This window comes from Amblyomma maculatum, chromosome 10 (genome assembly GCF_055883805.1).
Source record: "Amblyomma maculatum isolate TAMU_Amacu chromosome 10, ASM5588380v1, whole genome shotgun sequence".
In the NCBI taxonomy this organism is placed as follows: domain Eukaryota; kingdom Metazoa; phylum Arthropoda; class Arachnida; order Ixodida; family Ixodidae; genus Amblyomma; species Amblyomma maculatum.
Genome location: NC_139353.1, coordinates 105,610,502 through 105,629,934, shown reverse-complemented (window position 1 = coordinate 105,629,934; position 19,433 = coordinate 105,610,502). Strand labels below are relative to the sequence as shown.

The following is a 19,433-nucleotide window of genomic DNA, read 5'->3' as shown; positions in this document are numbered from 1 at the left end:
AGATTGAGGTGGCGGAAGGTGACATTCAGAAAACCGCATTCACCTGTCACCGCGGGCTCTTCGAATTTACTCGACTCCCGTTTGGTTTGTCTAATGCACCGAGCACGTTCATGCGATTGATGGACATCGTGCTGGGCGATGCAAGGTTCAACTACGCGATGGCGTACCTCGACGACGTCGTGATATTCTCACAGTCGTTCGAGGAGCATCTCATTCCCTTGAATTCCGTTCTTGAAAGAATGAGACGTGCGGGTATAACGATCAACCCAAAGAAAGTGCAGTTGGCATCGAAGAGAGTGAACCTCTTGGGATTTGTGGTTGATGATGGCACTTTGAGACCGAACGATGACAAACTGCAGGCAATTCTGAACTACCCCTGCCCGACGGACGTGAAAAGCTTGCAGAGGTTTTTGGGAATGGTTGCCTTCTACAGACAATTCATCCCTAGTTGTTCAGAGCTCGCTAGGCCGTTGAACCAGCTGTTGCGAAAAGGCTCGAAGTGGGTCTGGGGCAAGGAACAGAACGACGCTTTTGTTGCCTTGGCTCGCGCGATAGCGAACACCGCTAGTTTGCGCCTCCCCGACCTGAACAAGCCGTTTGTCTTGCAGACAGATGCTAGTGATGCCGGTGTAGGAGCTGTTTTGTTGCAGGAACACGAGGGCAAGCTGCGCCCTGTCGCGTTCGCTAGCCGCACGCTCACATCAGCGGAGCGGAATTACTCCGTGTCCGAAAAGGAATGCCTGGCGATAATGTTCGCATTGTCAAAGTTCGACATGTACCTAGACGGAGCGGTTTTCACCGTGCAGACAGATCACCAGGCACTTTTGTGGTTAAAGAGGCTGAAAAACCCCGCAGGCAGACTCGCGAGATGGGCGCTGACGTTGCAACGTTACGCGTACGCCATTGAGTACCGCCGGGGCAGCATGAATAAGGTGGCCGATGTGTTATCGCGCGCACCGTTGAAGGCTGGCAGAAGCGCAGAAGAGGCGCAGACCAGCATTACTGGAAGCGGCGTCGCCGCTAGTGGAGAGGAGGAGAGGGCGGACGCGAGTGTCGCGCCCTGCGTAGTTAAAGAGAGAAAGGAGGTGGACAGAGTTGCCGCGCTGTGCTGCGAGAGAGAGAAGGCGCAGCAGCTGGTGGCGGCGACTACTCGCCTGCCAAGAAGCGAGGCAGAGAGAAATCTGTCATGGGGAGTAGCGGTCAGTAGGGAAGAGCTAATTGAGGCCCAGAAATCAGACGGTCTATGCCAGCGGGTGCTGAAAGAGCTAGCGAGTAGTGCAGCTTGCACCGGGAACGCTGAGGGCAAGTACGACGCGTATCTGCTGGGCGATGACGGCTTACTGCTCCGCTACATCCCCCAACTTGATGAGGAAGAGGCGATTGCATCCCCCTTCCGAGTCGTGGTCCCGAGGAAGTTGCGGAAACGGTTCCTCCAGTACTTCCATGACTCAGCGCTGGCAGGCCATGGCAGCGGCAGTAAGACTTACGATAAGTTATGCCGTGTCGCGACCTGGCCAGGTATGAGAAAGGATGTGCTGGGTTACGCCCGTACATGTCCTGTTTGCCAGGTAGCCAAGCCTCGGGCGGGGAAACCCGCTGGCATGATGAAGCCGGTAGTTAGCAACTATCCGTGGCAAGTGGTCGCGTGCGATATCATGGGACCCCTCCCTCGCTCCGCGCGCGGACACCAATATATCCTGGTGATAACGGACCACTATTCCAAGTGGGTTGAGGTTTTCCCCCTTAGGAAGCTTGTGTCAGAACGGATTTGGGAGAAACTGTTGGAGACATTCACTCGTTTCGGTTTCCCTTCCGACTTGATTACAGACAATGCTTCGTATTTCACAAGCAAAGTCTTTGTTGATTCCTGTCGGGCGCTTCAAATCCGCCACAGGAAAACGAGTCCCTACCACGCTCAGAGCAACATAACCGAGAGAGTGAATCGGAATGTTAAGAGTATGCTGGTCGCGACGACCGAGCAGCACAGAGATTGGGACGCACGGCTGTCCGAACTGGCTTTCGCCACTAGAACAACCGTGAACAGGTCGGTGGGTATGACACCTGCTTACTTGAATTTTGGGAAAGAGATCGCTTTTCCGCTAGAGAACGCCCTACTTGACGCGGCGGGGCCCGCACCCCCTCCGCTTACGCAGTACGCGGCAAAGCTCCGCGAGCGCCTTGAGGCAGCGCAGCGCGCGGCTCGTGAAAACCTCGATGTCGCGCGCATGGAGCAAGCGGATCAGTACAACAAAGGTCGTCGTCACGTCGTTTTCAACACGGGCGACTTGGTACTGAAAAGAACGCACCCGCTTAGTAACGCGGCGCGTGGTTTCGCCGCGTCGCTAGCGCACAAGTGGGTTGGACCGTTCGAAGTTACGGCACGGACTACGCCACTCACCTACCAGCTGCGGTTGTTGGCGAGCGGTGAAACCGCTGGTCCGGTGCACGTCGCAGACTTGAAAGCTTACCACCTTCGCAAGGACGATAACTGCGAAACGGTGGAAGCTCAAGGCGATTCAGCGATCTCTCCCCCGGGAAGGCGAGCACGTAGTGGTACGGTTTGCAACCGACGCTACAACCTGAGGACCAGGTAAAACCCGTGCTTCTCGTCTAACCCCTCTCTGCCCCTCACAGCATGCCACCCAGGCGGTATCCCGGCGCCCGGATCGAGGGCACCCACCAGGTGCACAAGCAACAGAGGCTGCGCCAGCGGCCTGGAACGAGTGGGCGCGGTGCCCATCGCCACCGGCCTACCGGCCCGGAGAAGCACTGGAGAAGCCCCCCCAGTGATGTCGGACACGGAAAGCGTTCGGGGGGCCCACCCCCAGGCCTGGAGCCGCAGTCCAAGCGGCACAGGACTGTGCGGCACACCGCCACCTGGACCACGGTCGCCGACGGGGCGGCGGTCTCCTACTGCGCGGGGTCCAGGTGGCGAGACCAGGCCCGGCCTCTCCGCGGAGAGGCCGCGCAGTCGGTGCCCCTGCCGTTCCGGGGCCTTGCCTTAGAGGACCGGGACAACGAGCCCCCGGCCCACTATACAGAAGAGGAGCGCGCAGGCCTGTGCGGTCTCTGCGGCACCCTGCTTGTGTGCCGCGCCGTCCACGAGGCCGGGGCGCTGCATAGGAGCCGTGCAGAGGCGGCGGAGCGGCTGCACCGGGCAGTGGTCGCAGCGACCGCTTTGGCAGCCGGACGGCCCGTCCAGAGGGGCAGCCCGGAGGAGGCAGCCTTACGCCTCCTTCAATCGAGCCGGCCTGAGCTGCTGTCTCCGGCGGCGGAGGCCATCATCGCCCAGGCGCGGGTAGGGTCCCCAGCGCCCCCTTGGGTCTCCACGGACGTCAGCCCGGACCCGGACGAATTGGATCGCCTGCTGGCGGACTCCGGGTCGGACGCTGAGGGGGGGGGGGGAAGATGTGGGGGCCCACGCCACATATCTCTAGCGCCCGTGGCGCGCCGCGCTTTCAACGGCCGCGCCACCTTCCCAAGGCTCCTTGCGCGCTGCCGGTTTCCCTCTCCCCGCTCGTTCGGGGATAACCGGTCCCGCGCGAGGGGTCTATAAAGGAAGGCTCGTGCCGCCGTCTGGCCTTCTTGGTTCCTGGCTCGTCGCTCCCGCTTCTCCCCTGGCTCTCTCCACGAGAACGACCCGCAGCCACCCGGACGACGACCCCGGACGGCCTCGACGACCCCCGCGCGTAACGTGAGATAAAGAATGTTTGTTACACGGCCCACTGTGTGTTTTGTCGTGCGCATGCCTCGGGCAGAGGAATCGCCCACAGTGTCTAGCCCTTTCTTGTCTATGATATCATGTCTTAGTCTGAGCATTATGTCCTGCGTGCTGAGCTTAGGTGTGAAGCCTACAATCTCATGGGGCCATAGGTTTTCATCCTCCATGTATTTTGTTAATCTCGCTTGCACTACGTGTTCCATGAGCTTCCCCACACATGATGTCAGAGAGATTGGTCTTAGGTTTTCTAACTTTGGTTCTTTCCCCGGCTTAGGAATGAGAATCACTTCTGCCTTTTTCCATTCTTCCGGTAATTTACTTTCTTTCCATACTTTGTTTGTGTATCGTGTGATTGCTTCCGCCGAGCCTTCATCTAGATTTCTAGCATGACATTTGATATCTTATCTGGTCCAGAGGCCGAGCGAGTTCTTAACCCCGCTATAGCTGCTCCGACTTCTGCTACTGTGATATCTGCATCTAGTTTGCCATTCTCTGGACCCCCATATTCCGCTTGTTTAATTTCTGTTGTTTCTCCTATGTATATTTCGTTGAGTCTCTCCATTAGTTGCTTATCCGTCCCATGGAAAGCGTGTCTCGCCTTCACTTGGTTGATGCTAGCTGTCTGTTTTAATTTGTTCGGGTCTAGGAGGTACCTCAGTAGGTTCCATGTTTTGGCTAAGCTCATATTCCTATCCATTTAGTCACACGTGCTGCACCAGTTTTGCTCGTTAAGTTTTATCGCGTAGGTTTGGCCGAGATTACGTAATCGATCGCGCCGCTTTCTCGTAGCTTGGAGAACATTCCATCGCCGTTTTCTGCGGCGCGCGCGCCGAAACATTAAAGAAAGGGCCACTGCGGCCTTACAGAGAAGTTAACCGCAGCTATGGCAGAATTAAACAGACGGACGTCTCCGGGCCATGATGAAGTGACCTATGACGCAATCGCAAAGCTACCTCACAATTCCCGCCTTCGACTCCTGGAATACTACAATTCTTCCTGGATGTCTGGTGAAGTTCCAACGGAATGGAAGTTGGCGAAAATTGTGCCCGTTTTGAAACCTTCTAAACAGCCAACAAGTTATGCATCCTTCCAACCCATCGCCCTACTGAGCTGCGTCGGTAAGCTTATGGAGCGAACGATCTCCAAATGCGCCACCTGGTCCTCGAGAGCAGAAATGAATATCCTCAAGAAATGAACGGGTTTCGCCAAAATAGGTCTGCGACTGATAATGTTATTACCCTTGTCTCATCACTTGAAGAGTACCTTCACGCTGGATACATTCCGACAGCCGTTTTCCTTGACATCAAGGCTGCTTTTGACTCTGTATTTCATCATGCAATTCTCGCAGCCTTGGCGAGCCTTAGCCTCGGAGGAAAGCTTTACAACTGGAGTGAACACTACATTTACAAGAGCGGCAAATTTTTGTTAGCACTCCACATGGTCAAACTGCCTTTTATGCAGTGATGAGGGGCGTACATCAGGGAGCTGGGCTCAGCCCTCTCCTGTTCAATATTGCCGCGAAACCTTCAAAACAGTATTTGTTGTTTTTTAACAGCCGCCGGCATACAGGCTTATCACTCTGATTCTGGACCGCGTATCAGTTCCATAATCTTTGTTTGTTAATGCTCGATGTCGCGAGTCACACCTTTATCAGTTTTGTTGTAGCGCAAGATGCACCGAGATCTGTCTCGAAGGTTCCTGCCACTTGGGTGTCTTTCCACAATGTTCCAGCCCGTGCTGGTAGCTGTTTGCGACGTTATATAGATTGTTCTGTGCAGCCTTTAAATTGAGCGTTGCCGAGTGTGACGAGCATTCTTTGTTCGACGATCGACGAGCACGTTTGTTTCTATCGCCACCGCCGAGTTGCTTAGTTCTTTTGCGGGCGCAAGTCAGCCCAAATAAACAGTTTCTTTAGTGCAATCATCGACCCCTTCATTTGTGTCGTGGACCTCGTCACCACTACGTGACATCTGGTGGAGGTGCTGCCTTTGATCCTTCAAGCGAAGACCCAAGCCATGTTCCTGTCGCCCTGGTAGACCAGCCTACAGGTCACCGAGCCAGCCGCCGACTTCAAGGCCTACAACCAGAACACGGTCTGCTGCTTGACCCCAGTCGATCTCGGAAGGCATCGACGTTGATAATGGCCCAGCCTACAGCACCGGTTATTTTCGTCCAACCCTGGGAGCCCCCCTGCTTCCATGGACTACCGGATGAAGATGCGGGAGATTGGATGGACCTTTTCGACCGTGTGGCAGATTTCAACGGCTGGAATGACGCCGCGAAACTTAGGCAAGTCTACTTTGTTCTTCAAGGACATGCCTGAGTTTGGTTCGAAAATTATGAGGCAACTATGAAGGATTGGGAGACTTTCAAGGACGCGTTTCTGACTGCCTTTTCATGCATCGTCCGAAAGGAAAGAGCCCAGGCCCTCCTTCAGTCAAGACTGCAACTTCCTAACGAGTCTGTCCTGGCATACGTTGAGGAGATGAAGCGCCTCTTTCGCCGCGCCGACCCTAACATGACTGAAGGTGAGAGAGTCAAACTTTTAATGCGAGGCGTCAAAGAATCGCTTTTTGGAAATCTTGTCCGAAATCCGCCAAAAACAGTGGCGGAATTTGAAACGGAAGCGTCTGCCATCGAGAAGACGTTGTACGCCCGGATGCGCCACTACGAGCGGCCACTTCAGCCAGACTACTCAAGCCCCAGCGCATCTACAAGTGGAGAGAACCTTCGTGACCTCATCCGGGAGATCGTGCGAGAGGAGCTCCGCCGAATGCAGCCATCATCGCAACAACCCCAGGTGGCGACGCTCGCGGACGTCGTCCGTGAAGAAGTCCAGCAGGCGCTTGGCGTTCCTGAAGCGACGGCTGCGACTTTTCCAGCACAAGAGGCAACAGCGATGAACTACGCTGGTGCATTACGTCGCCCTCCGCCCCGACGTGATGACTTTCCGAGTCCTCGCCGCTACCGGCCTGTTCCTGAAAACCGCCCCTTGGCTCCGGCCCGCCAAGCCTACCAACGACCAACAAGCCCCACGAAGAGCGACGCATGGAGGACAGCGAACAACCGGCCATTATGCTTCCACTGCGGTGAGGCCGGCCACATTTCTGCGGCGCTGCCGTACCGATGAATCGGTCTCCGCGGATTTGCAGTCGACGCTCCACGACCACGCCCAGGTGAACGACCGCAAGAAATCGACAACTATCTGCGTAGCGGTGAGATTGCGCCACCAAGCTGTCGATTCAGGTCTCCATCGCCGTACAGGGCCCGCTTTGCGTCGCCAGGACGTAACTATGATGATAGTTTGCGCGGAAGATCCCCAAGCCCCCGTAGGGGAAACTAAAGGCAGCAACCTTTGGAGGTGAGGTTGCTCAACGGCGAAAAGACGAAGATCCTCCGCCGCTGACGACCACTAACGACGACGCAACCATTTCATCGCCGCTCCACACGACGACATCGACAACACGACCAGAGTGCAAGCAGACACCGCCGCCCAGCGAAGTAACAACGGTATGCCACGGCCATGACCTGAAGAAAAGACGGAACCGAGATCGGACACTAAGGCCCACGTGCAATGCGAGGACGCAAACAAGTGACCTTGAAGTTGATGTCGACGGTCGCAGAGTCACTGCCCTAGTAGACACCGGAGCTGACTATTCAGTCATTAGTGGACCGTTAGCCTCTCGCTGAGAAAAGTTACAACCGCTTGGGATGGCCCGCTGATTCGCACAGCAGATGGCAACCTGATTACTCCATCGGGACGATGGAGTGCAAGAATAACCGTAAATGGGCGTACTTACCCCACCAGCTTTGTGGTCTTGCAGCAGTGCTCCCGCGACGTGATTTTAGGCATGGACTTCCTAAATGAACATAGGGCTATCATCGACCTGCGATCCAAGCTCATCAACCTCTCTGCAGACAAAGCCATTCCTGCTACGACGACGTCGATGCAACACATCCCTCTAAACGTCCTCGACGAAGAATTGAACATCCCGCCCCGATCAAGTATCGCAGTCTGAGTAGGTAGCGCCAACATCGAAACCGCTGAAGCCATCGTCGAAGGAAATATCCAATTGCTCTTAGAACGAGGTGTCGGCATCGCAAGAGGCATCACGAAATTCCGGCGAGGTCAAGCTCAGGTTCTGGTAACAAACTTCACCGAAGAATATCGGCATCTCAACAAGGGCACGACGATCGCCTTTCTCGACGAATTAGCGGACCTCAAAGATGTATTCACCCTCCACGACCAAACGCTGGAAGACGCATCGGACCTATTCCGTCAGCCTACATTTGACATCAACCCGGCATTGACCCACAACAGGACAGACCAGATTCTCAGTCTGCTTTGAAGCTACGGGGAGTGCTTCTCATCGTCATCGAAGGTACGACAAACACCACTGGCCAAGCATCGCATAATAACGGACGAACACGCCCGACCTCTGCGCCAGAGCCCTTATCGTGTATCGCCGCGAGAACGCCAGGCCATTCGCGATCAAGTTGAGGAAATGCTGCGTGATGACGTAATCCAGCCATCGAACAGCCCCTGGGCGGCACCAGTCATTTTGGTCAAGAAGGAAGACAGCACACTTCGCTTCTGCGTTGATTACCGCCGCTTGAATAGCATAACGAAGAAGGATGTCTACCCGCTTCCCCGCATCGACGACACTCCCGACCGGCTCTGCAATGCAAGGTACTTCTCATCGATGGACCTGAAGAGCGGATATTGGAAAATTGAGGTCGACGAAAGAGATCGCGAGAAGACCGCATTCATCACACCGCACGGCCTTTATGAATTTAAGGTGATGCCATTTGGCTTCTGCTCCGCATCAGCCACGTTTCAACGAGTAATGGACACAGTCCTGGCAGGCTTGAAATGGCAAATTTGTTTGGTATATTTGGACGACGTTGTTGTCTTCTCGTCAAACTTTGAAGACCACCTAAAACGACTACAGACAGTGCTGGAAGCCATCAAGTCATCGGGGCTAACGCTAAAAGCAGAGAAGTGTCACTTCGCCTACGAAGAACTCCGATTCCTAGGTCACACCGTTAGCAAGGACGGTATTCGCCCAGACCCGGAGAAAACAGCTGCAATCGCACAATTTCCACTGCCTGCCGACAAGAAAGCTGTGCGCCGATTCCTTGGGCTGTGCGCTTATTATCGGCGATTTGTCAGAAACTTTTCGCGGATCGCCGATCTGTTGACGCAGCTTACAAAGGCTGACGTACCTTTTAAATGGGAAGCGCCGCAAGGAGAAGCCTTTGACGAACTTAAGCGCCGCCTGCAATGCCCTCCTGTACTTTGATGAAAATGCCGAGACCGAAATTCACACCGACGTGAGCAGTGTAGGCCTGGGAGCCATACTCGTCCAGAAGACTGCCGGACAGGAAAAAGTAATCGCCTACGCTAGCAGGTCTCTCACAAAAGCCGAAGTCAATTACTCGACCACCGAGAAGGAGTGGCTTGCGATCATCTGGGCTACTTCTAAGTTTCGTCCATACCTACACGGCCGACCATTCAAGGTGGTAAGCGACCATCACGCGCTCTGCTGGCTGGCTAATTTGAAAGATCCTTCCGGCCGCCTTGCCAGATGGAGCCTACGACTTCAAGAATTTGACACGACTGTAGTCTATAAGTCGGGCAGGAAGCATTCCGACGCAGACTGCTTATCCCGCGCTCCCGTCGATTCTCCCCCGAAGGACGATGACGATGACGCCTTTTTGGGACCGGTAAGCGCCAGCAGTTTCGCAGAACAACAGCGATCAGACCCTGAGCTGAAAGTGCTAGCCGATTACTTGGTGTGTTCAGGCGACATTTATCATCCTTCACGTTAAGCAATGGCCTCCTCGTGAAGAAGAACTTTGCACCCAACAAGACCGCGCAGCTTCTCGTAGTGCCTAAAACCCTTCGGCAAGAAATTCTGCAGGCGTTGCACGATGAGCCCACAGCAAGCCACCTCGGATTTGCGCGCACGTTGCGTCGAATCCAGGAGAAGTATTACTGGCCGCGACTGCCTGCCGAAGTTTCCCACTACGTGAAGATGTGTCGTGAGTGCCAACGACGCAAGACGCCGCCGATCAGACCAGCGGGACTACTAAACCCGATTCCGCCCTCAATCCTACCCTTTCAACAAATTGGAATGGATCTCCTCGGCCCCTTTTCATCTTCGTCTATGGGTAACAAGTGGATGATCGTGGCCACTGACTACCTTACCCGTTACGCCGAAGCAAGAGCACTACCAAACGGTACCGCGGCCGAAGTCGCCAAATTTTTTGTCGAACAAATTCTCTTGCGACACGGCGCCCCAGAAGTGCTCATCACGGACAGGGGAACGGCGTTTACGGCAGAGTTGACGCAAGCCATCCTGGAATACAGTCACACAAGCCATCGACGAACAACTGCGTACCATCCCCAGACCAATGGCCTTACGGAGCGCCTGAACAAAACGATCGCGGACATGATCGCTATGTACATCGACGCTGAACACAAGACCTGGGACGCCATCTTGCCGTACGTGATCTTCGCGTATAACACGGCAGTCCAGGAGACGACTGAGCGACCCCGTTTAAGCTTGTGTACGGCAGGGAGCCCACGACAACGCTCGATGCAATGCTGCCGCACGTAACCAACGAGGACAACCTTGACGTCGCCGCCTACCTGCAGCGTGCAGAGGAAGCTCGACGACTCGCACGGCTGCGTATTAAAGACCAACAGCGCACCGACAGCCGACGATACAATTTACGACGACGCCACGGAGAATAGAATACAGGAGACCAAGTGTGGGTTTGGACACCAATTCGCCGTCGCGGATTAAGTGAAAAGTTGTTGCGTCGATACTTTGGACCACACAAAATCCTTCGCCGCGTCGGACCACAGGACTATGAAGTCATTCCCGACGGAACGTCAGCATCACAACGGCGACGCGCACGCCCAGAAATTGTACATGTTGCGCGACTGAAGCCATATTACGCGCGTTAAACAATCTGTGGTGTTTAAAATTTCCAGTGTTTATGTTTCAGTTTCTCTGTTCTGGAACATCGAGTCGATGTTTTCTTAAGGGGGGAGTAATGCCGCGAAACCTTCAAAATAGTATTTGTTGTTTTTTAACAGCCGCCGGCATACAGGATTATCACTCTGATTCTGGACCGCGTATCAGTTTCGTAATCTTTGTTTGTTAAAGCTCGATGTCGCGAGTCACACCTTTATCAGTTTTGTTGTAGCGCAAGATGCACCGAGATCTGTCTCGAAGGTTCCGGCCACTTGGGTGTCTTTCCACAATGTTCCAGCCCGTGCTGGTAGCTGTTTGCGACGTTATCTAGATTGTTCTGTGCAGCCTTTAAATTGAGCGTTGCCGAGTGTGACGAGCATTCTTTGTTCGACGATCGACGAGCACGTTTGTTTCTATCGCCGCCGCCGCCGAGTTGCTTAGTTCTTTTGCGGGCGCAAGTCAGCCCAAATAAACAGTTTCTTTAGTGCAATCATCGACCCCTTCATTTGTGTCGTCGACCTCGTCACCACTACGTGACAATATTGCACTTATAGATATAACAAAAACCTTCCCCGTGGAGTACGCATTGCAATTTTTGCAGATGATATTTGCATCTGGAGTGCATCACGTTCGCGTTATACAACGCAGCAATGAATTCAGAGAGCGTTAATGCACATCTCAATGTACCTGGCTCCCCGAGGGTCTTCGGCTCTCACCAGAAAAGAGTGTTGCTATGGCTTTTACAAGGAAAAGAATTACTCGATACCCGCTCCTTCTGGGTGGACGGTCACTGTCCTATGTACGATCACACCGGTTCCTAGGGGTTATAATTGACAGTAACCTCTCCTGGGCCCCTCAGATTAAAAAACTCCATGAGATAATCACTGCAGCGTCACAGGTTTTCAGATTCATGGTGGGAACACGATGGGGCAGCAACTGCCGATCGATGGTTCTGCTCCAAAAGGCCTACATTGAAGGAGCTTTACGCTACTATTTACCGGTACTTCAAAGATTACATCCAACAAGCAAGAAGATTTTTAAGGCTGCACGGAACAACTGCTTGCGGATATGCCTTGGGCTCCCAAAGGAATCATCTGCATCAGGAACACTTGCAGAAGCAGGATGCCTCCCGCTAGATGTGATTGCCACCCGAGAAACTCTGCGCACCCCCTCCGACTACATAGTCAAGGAATACACGCACCACACCCACATATTCACTGACGGTTCAACAGCTCAAGAGATTTCATGCTGTGGCCTTTATGTACCCCTAACAAACAATGCCTTGTCTTACTGGCTGCAGCGGAAGACATCATCTACGACAGCTGAGCTCCATGGTAATAAAGAAGCTCTCTCCTATATCCTGTGCCAAACTCCCGGAAAATGGGTTATCTTCATTGATTCCAAAGCATCTCTGCAAATCTTGATTAACCTGCTGAAGAAAAACAATCATCATCCTGTTTTCTTTGACATCGGGTATCTTCATCATTTTGCTATTACGGCAGGCCACAGTATAACATTTCAGTGGATACCGGCTCACTGTGGCATTAAAGCTAATGAAAAAGCAGATGAAGCGGCTCGCAAAGGACACCAACATCAAAGATACATTAGGACCTTCTTCACAAAATCTGATGCATCCCAACTGGCTAAACGAATTGCTTCCGAAACAAAGTATCGACTTTTCGAGTATCGAAACAAAGCTTGCCGACGCATCACTACCAATTTCCATATTCTATTGACCCACATCTGAAATCAAGACTTCCTTCGAAATATCTTCGCCAACTAGAAACTCTTTACCACCGACTTCTTCTAAACTGTGCATACACAAATGGATTGCGCTACCGTTTCCGTGAAATGAACAGCCCGTATTGTGACAACCGTGGCTCGATTGAAACTGTGGAACATATCCTACTTGAGTGCACTACGTACGCTGACGAGCGTGCAAACTATGAACACAGCATGGAGAAGCTCTCCCCACTGCCTTTAACAATGAACAGTGTTTTAGGTCCCTTAGCCTGCCATTTCCAATTCACCTCATCTGTCCCCTCAGGAACCTGTACGAAGGGCAAGAGGCCACAGTCAGAACTGGGCATGGTCTTACTGATTGGTTTCCGATCGAGAAAGGAGTGAGGCAAGGCTGCATACTGTCGTCCTGCCTATTTAACCTATATGCAGAGTGCATCATGAGGAAGGCCGGTCTGGACGAGTCTTCAGCTGGAGTGAAGATTGCTGGAAAACGTATCAACAACTTTAGATATGGATGATACCACTTTAATGGCAGAAAGTGAAGTGGAACTCGAGACTTCTGATGCGCGTACAAGAAGAGAGTGAAAAGTTTTGGCTTAAATTGAACGTTAAAAAGACAAAGATCATGGCGTCTTGCCCTATCAAGTCCTGGAGCATCAATGGACAAGAAGTGGAGGCTGTGACAGATTTTCTGTTCTTGGGCTCCAAGATTACCTCGGAAGGAGACTGCAGCCACGAAATTAGGAGACGCCTGCTTCTGGGAAAGAGAGCGATGGTTAGCCTTGACCGCCTAGTAAAGAGCAGAGACATTAGTCTGCCAACCAAGATCCGTATAACTCGTGCTATGGTCTTTCCAGTTGTGATGTATGGATGCGAGAGCTGGACTGTGAAAAAGGCTGACCGCCGAGGAATTGGCGCGTTTGAATTGTGGTGCTGGCGAAGACTCTTGAGAGTTCCTTGGACTGCCAAAAGATCAAATCAGTCGATATTGTCGAACAAAAACCCTGACTGCTCATTGGAGGGTCGGTCATATTCTAAAGTTAAAGCTCAGCTACTTTGGTCATCTGATGAGAAAAGAGGAGTCGCTGGAGAAAGATTTGATGTTGGGAAAGGTTGAGGGTCGCCGGAGAAGGGGTAGGCAGCGAACGCGATGGTTAGATGACATCCTCGAGGCACTGCAGATGAAGTTATGTGATGTTAGAAAGATAGTCAGAGACCGGAAAGCGTGCCGTGACATGGTCCATAGGGTCATGAAGAGTCCGACATGACTAAACGACTGAACTGAACTGAACTGAGGCTGCTATAGGCAACAGAGACTCGCGATGAACTTTTTATTTACATATTTGAAAGACATTGGACTCCTTGACAAACTCTAAATTCACCTCTCATATTTCCCTCTGGTAAGCTGTGAACACTATAAGCACTTTTTCGGATCATGCATTTCATTATTTGATTTTATATCATTTCTCCACGAAGCACCTTAAAACGTATTTAATGGCCATGTTTTATCTCCCCTTCAATTGTATTATTTCCTTCACCATTCGTTATTCAATATTTCCCTCCCGAATTCCCCTACCCACACAGAGTAGCATGCCAGCGAAATCTAAACGCTGGCAAAATTCTCTGTTTTTCCAATAAAGAGTCTCTCTGTCTCTCTCTCTCTCTCTCTCTCTGGACACATGGCCCACACCACCGATAGCTGTAGGCATTCATTGGGGCCACAGGCCTGTATCTATATATTTAAACCCTTACGCCGAAGGGCAAACTCGCGCAACAAAAAAAGGCGCTACCTCTATGGCCGCCCGTTTAAGTTTTCACAGACTATCATTATTTGCACTGGCTCGCCAACCTCCACGACCCATCAGGACGCCTAGTACGATGGAGCCTTCGCCTACAAGAATTTGTGTAAACCATTGTTTATAAATCTGGCCAGAAGCACGATGATTCTGACGCACTGGCGCGCACACGTCCGTTTAGTCGATGTGAGCAAGGACAACGAGAACCTTTTTCTGGGACTGGTTAGTGCCTGAGACGTAATGAACCGACAGAGAGATGGTCCGAAACTTCAACCAGGCATGCTGAAGGGACGCGCTGCTGATATCCCTCGCGAATTTGCGTGGAACATGTCTGATCTCTGTCTCTGGAATGGCGTTGTATTTAAGCAAAACTCTATCACTGCTTACCGAGCATACCTCATCGTAGTGCCAGCCGACTTCCCTGTCGATATTCTTTTTACTTGCCATGATGAGCCCACCTCTGGCCACTTGGGCTTTGCACGCACTTTTGCCCGAGTTCGTCAAGCTTATTATTTTCCTACACTTGCTGACGCCGTTCATCGCTACGTCAGAGGCTGCCCTGGGTGCCAACGTCGAAAGGCGCTGCCTCTCAAGACTATTGGTTTGCTTCAACATATTGGGCCTCCCCGGACGCCTTTTCACCAAATCAGCATTTAACTTGTGGACACATTTTCGCTGACATTGGTGGGTAACAAATGAATTATAGTCGTGACCGACTATCTCACACGGCATGTGGAAACCAAGGCGGTGCAGGGTGACACATCTTATGAGATTATCTAGTTTTTTATGAACCAATTCGTGTTGCGCCACGGGGAATCGTCTCACCTCATCACGGATTGAGCCACGGCGTTTAGGGCACAACTTAGTCACAAGGTATTTGAGCCTTTTGAGCTCTGTCACATGAGCCATCGCGAAACCACTGCGTATTACCAACTGACGAATGGCCTCACGGAGAGGCTCAATAAAACGATCGCCGACGTGATTGCAATATACATAGGCTACCAGCACAAAACCTGAAGCGCGATTCTGCCATACATCACCTGGGAGGTAAGGCGAAGCCTTGTTAAGAGATGGAAAAGACAGAGAAAGATGGAAAGATCGGCCGCTGTCCCCCCTGCTACTTTCTTGGGTATTTAATAATGTCTGTGTACGAACCTTGAGAGTGTTCACTAGCGCCACCCTCAACCATGTTGAGGGTGGCGCTGGTGAACACTCTCAAGGTTCGTATACAGACAACATTCAATACCCAAGAAAGTAGCAGGGGGGACAGCGGCCGAAGTAGCTCAGTTTTAAGAGCACCGGACGCAATATTCGGAAGTCGTGGGTTCGGTTCCCACCATCGGCACGTTGTGTTTTCTTCTACTTTGTGTTTTATTATCTTTCCCCTAAATAGGTTACATTACTAATTTCTGGGATTATCCAAGTTAAAAGTTAAAAAAAGACATAAAGTACAATCACCGATGCTTTCCTTGGCCTCGCCGACTGTTGGGTTCTTTCCTTCATGTATTAAAACGAGCACCCTCCGTTCCCCTTCATATCTATATATATATATATATATATATATATATATATATATATATATATATATATATATATATATATATATATATATATATATAATGTCACCCACTTCCCGCGGTTGTATTTGCTCACCCGATCGTAGTGGGTGAGCCAGTAATCCACTTCTTCCCCGGGCTTGCCATAGAAGTGCCGGGGTTCCCGATAAGGCTATGCGGTGGTCGGATGAGTTGCTGGCGTAGGCTGCGTTGAACCATCTGCTTGCGCCATCTCCGTCCGAAGGGGGGGTAGCCCAGCAATTCTGCTCCGGTGAAGTAGGAGAGGCTCTGTGGTGATTTGTAGCCCGCCAACTCCACCACACTTGTTACGACGTTTATTTACACAGATGCTAGGATACGCTGGAGATTAGCACACCACAGCGGACAGACCCAGCTTCCTCGTCCTCTTCTGCTTCTTCCGCCAAACCTCGTCTTCCTTCAATAAGGACCGCGGGAAGTGCGTGACATTATATATATATATATATATATATATATATATATATATATATATATATATATCTTCGTTCGCTCTGTTCGCAGCAGTATGACAAAATCGCTTTTAAACAGCAGTCATAATAGTGATTAGATCACTTCGCCTGCATTAAAGGCTTTTAAATATAAGCACACAAACACGAAACCCCCTTTAAGTGACTACTACTTGGCTTGTACATTCCGTAGAAAGTCTTAAACTGAGCATGCGGCTAATATAATAGGCTTGCACGCAATGGAAACAAAACTAGAATGCATAGCAAATGAGCGATAAGAACACTACGATTCACTGAAGTAAATCAAAAATTAAAAAACCTATGTTACATCATGTATCGCGGCTAAAATATCGTCCCTTGACAAATTGATTGCTTAGTACTTGGTCACCCAATTTTAAGTGAGCTTTACATCACTTTCCTCATTTTGTGTTAAACCATGAATGAGGCTAAAACCTCATCCAAACCATATCCGCTAACCTTGGTATCTCGAGACTATAAGTTGGTTCGATTACTCATAGGATTGTGATTTATTGCCTGATTGCGATACAAAAATAATAATCTCGAAAGCTGTGTGAGCAGTGCAGTATAAGAATAAGGTTAAGTAATTTCATCTGATTGCTACGCTCTTTGCGTCGCGCGTTAGAGCAATCTTTTATATTATAATATCTTCCGGTCCCAATTTTTATGGCGTCACTGAAAATGCGCTTTGCCATCTGCATTTCGTGCTTGGAGTACAAACGTTCCATTTTAGTATAAAAATAAATAAATAAGTAAAATATTGTTTGTTCGTAGGGTTTAATGATCCGAACCGACTCAGGGTATGTTAGACGCTGTAGCGGAGCGCTCGGGAGATCTCAACCGCCTGCAGGTATTTAAGATGCGGGGACATCGCACAGTACACAATCGCTTTGCTTTTCGCGTAGGTAGATCTAAAAGCAACTGCCCTAGTCTAACTTGATCCGCATCTACGGGCTCGGCAGTCAAGCGCCTAACTACTGAGCCACCACGACTGGCCTGACTAAATGAAGGAGAGAAGGGAAGCAGATATAAAGTTCGACTGTATTGCATAAGGACGCGACCACTAAAGTAGGGTGCTCATGTATGTACGGTCACAAAAACAAAATTTCGTAGGTGCTGAAAAAAGATTTGCAACTCCTCCAAGTGTGCGATTGGACGGTACACTGTCGCTCCTGTCGCGAGGTGTTCCTTGGCGCGCGTTCTTTGCAATGCTTATTCAAGTATGGGATTGGCGGTGGGGGTAACTCCTGTCTTGCTGCGTTCTCATAGCCAGGTGACATTCTGAAACAAACCGGAAGGGCCGGAAGCGGCGGTGACGCGCTGAAACTTTCTAGGTTTTGTTGCGAAAGCAACACTGCGCTAGTCATCGAGACATTTCGCGTGGCATAGCTGGGCCAAGCTGCGCATGCGCGATGAGCTGCGTGACGTCAGAGGCAGCAGCTAGTGTGTCGGAACTGCCATCGCGGCCACGCTCTGCAGCGCGATCCGCTGGTACCGGAGAAGTGAAGTCATAACCACAGCCGGCGCCAGCTGCGCATCACTCCCTGCGTTGGTTGTGCGGAGAAGAGATAGCTAGAAGCGAGGGGCCTGAATCGACCAACTATGGAGGAGAGCCCGGCCGCTGCTCAGCGCGTAGCCTAAGCTATCCTAAGCAAAGCAATGTAGCTATTGCTTTTGCTACTCAGCTAGGTTTAACCGAAGCTAAACCATTGCCATTTTTTTCCATCGCGCACGGTTCTCTCCCCGCCACGTCTTGATGCCACCGCCCTTCCCCATGATGCCACGTTTTTGCTAGGATGCGCCATCATGTGAGCAGCGGCGGTCTCCATGGTAACCGCATTGACATGGCGTCACGATGAGCGCACCTCTTTTGATGTTTTTCATTAAAATCTGTTATAAATATTATTTGTTAATTCATGATAAATAATCATTTTTACATATATTTGAGATCTTTATTCGCATTTCTTGGGCTCATTATGCCGCAGCTTCACGACTTCCGCTTTAGTCTTTCGTTACTACCGGTTGTGCACGTCCCTGTGCTATATGGATGTTCGTGGCTATTACGACGTTTAATAGACTTTTTTTTGCCTATAAATAATTACCTGATTACTCCAAAGACACCAAATTTATTATTTAGTGATAATTCTTCACCTTCGATCTCACCAATAATATTTCCCCAACTCTTCACAAAACGACGCAAGCGCGTCACGTTTTGCGTCCACTTTCAGATGACACTGAATCGCACACATACTCGTGTAAGGCTTTATCTTTAATAAACGCTACATAAGTGTGTTACCCGTAGCGAATGAGCTGCACATCTCAATATAAGCGTGACTTTACGTCACACTTCCAGTCAGGTTGCTTTTGTGTGAGTTCATATTTAGGAGGCTGTAACATCAATAATAATTATATGTTAGTAAACTTGTTCAATCGTAGAATGAACACTTTCAGGCGTTTGCCCTAAGTATAACTGAAGCCAGCACATTGTTATTAATTTTTAAAAGCTGTCTCTTTTTATTTTTTCAATTTTCTGACCTACTGGTCAGTGTGGAGTGGTGATTTTTGGTTTCTGTCAAGGATGCACCACAAGTACAGTGATGCCGTGGTGAGTGACAGGCCACCGGAAACTACCGTTCACTGCAGCCACGACAGCCATGCTTCCTATAGCCGATGAGCCCCTCGAGTATGCGAGAGCAAGGCCAGCGTTGTCATGCATGCGATTCTGATTTACCACTGCACCACCTTTCTGTTGGTGCCAGTTTTGCTTTGAGCTCCATGCACTGCACACAATGTAAGCTAGAAGAGAAACGCAGTGACTGACGAAGGTATTGGAGGGAGAAAGCCCACACTCAGGAAAAATGGGTGCGACAACCAGAAGTCGGCAAACCAAACATCATCTGGTAACATATTAATGGGCAGGTGCACTCCCCAATTTGTTTTTCTTATTTTCTTTTCGTGTCTTGGAGCATACAAGTTGCGAGCTGAGGAGGGTTGGGAGCGTTACGGTTAATTACCGATATCTATTGCAGTGAAGCTAGCTCAAAAATTCTAGCGGTGGAGTGAAGAATGATGGATTGCCTCACTCATTTGCTTTATTTAGCCTCGGTAAATGGCATTTCATTCTCCGT

The 19,433-nt window shown here is 50.7% G+C and overlaps 1 protein-coding gene and 1 pseudogene across 1 annotated transcript; both read left to right on the top strand.

Moving 5' to 3' along the window:
* The window catches only part of LOC146177187 (glutamate receptor ionotropic, delta-1-like), a 73,186-nt pseudogene that overhangs the window by 41,534 nt on the left and 12,219 nt on the right, over positions 1 to 19,433 (top strand).
* On the top strand, positions 2,636 to 3,873 carry LOC146177188 (uncharacterized). The gene is made up of 2 exons (XM_084580746.1): positions 2,636 to 3,381; positions 3,843 to 3,873. The coding sequence occupies exons 1-2, from the start codon at positions 2,636 to 2,638 to the stop codon at positions 3,871 to 3,873; spliced, it is 777 nt and encodes a 258-aa protein (XP_084436872.1).

What these genes read in the sequence shown, in the direction of transcription:
- LOC146177188 (XM_084580746.1), top strand. Translation starts at nt 2,636, where the DNA reads ATGCCACCCAGGCGGTATCCCGGCGCCCGGATCGAGGGCACCCACCAG. An exon ending in CGCCTGCTGGCGGACTCCGG is followed by an intron (nt 3,382 to 3,842) that starts GTCGGACGCTGA and finishes TGCTGAGCTTAG; the next exon opens with GTGTGAAGCCTACAATCTCA.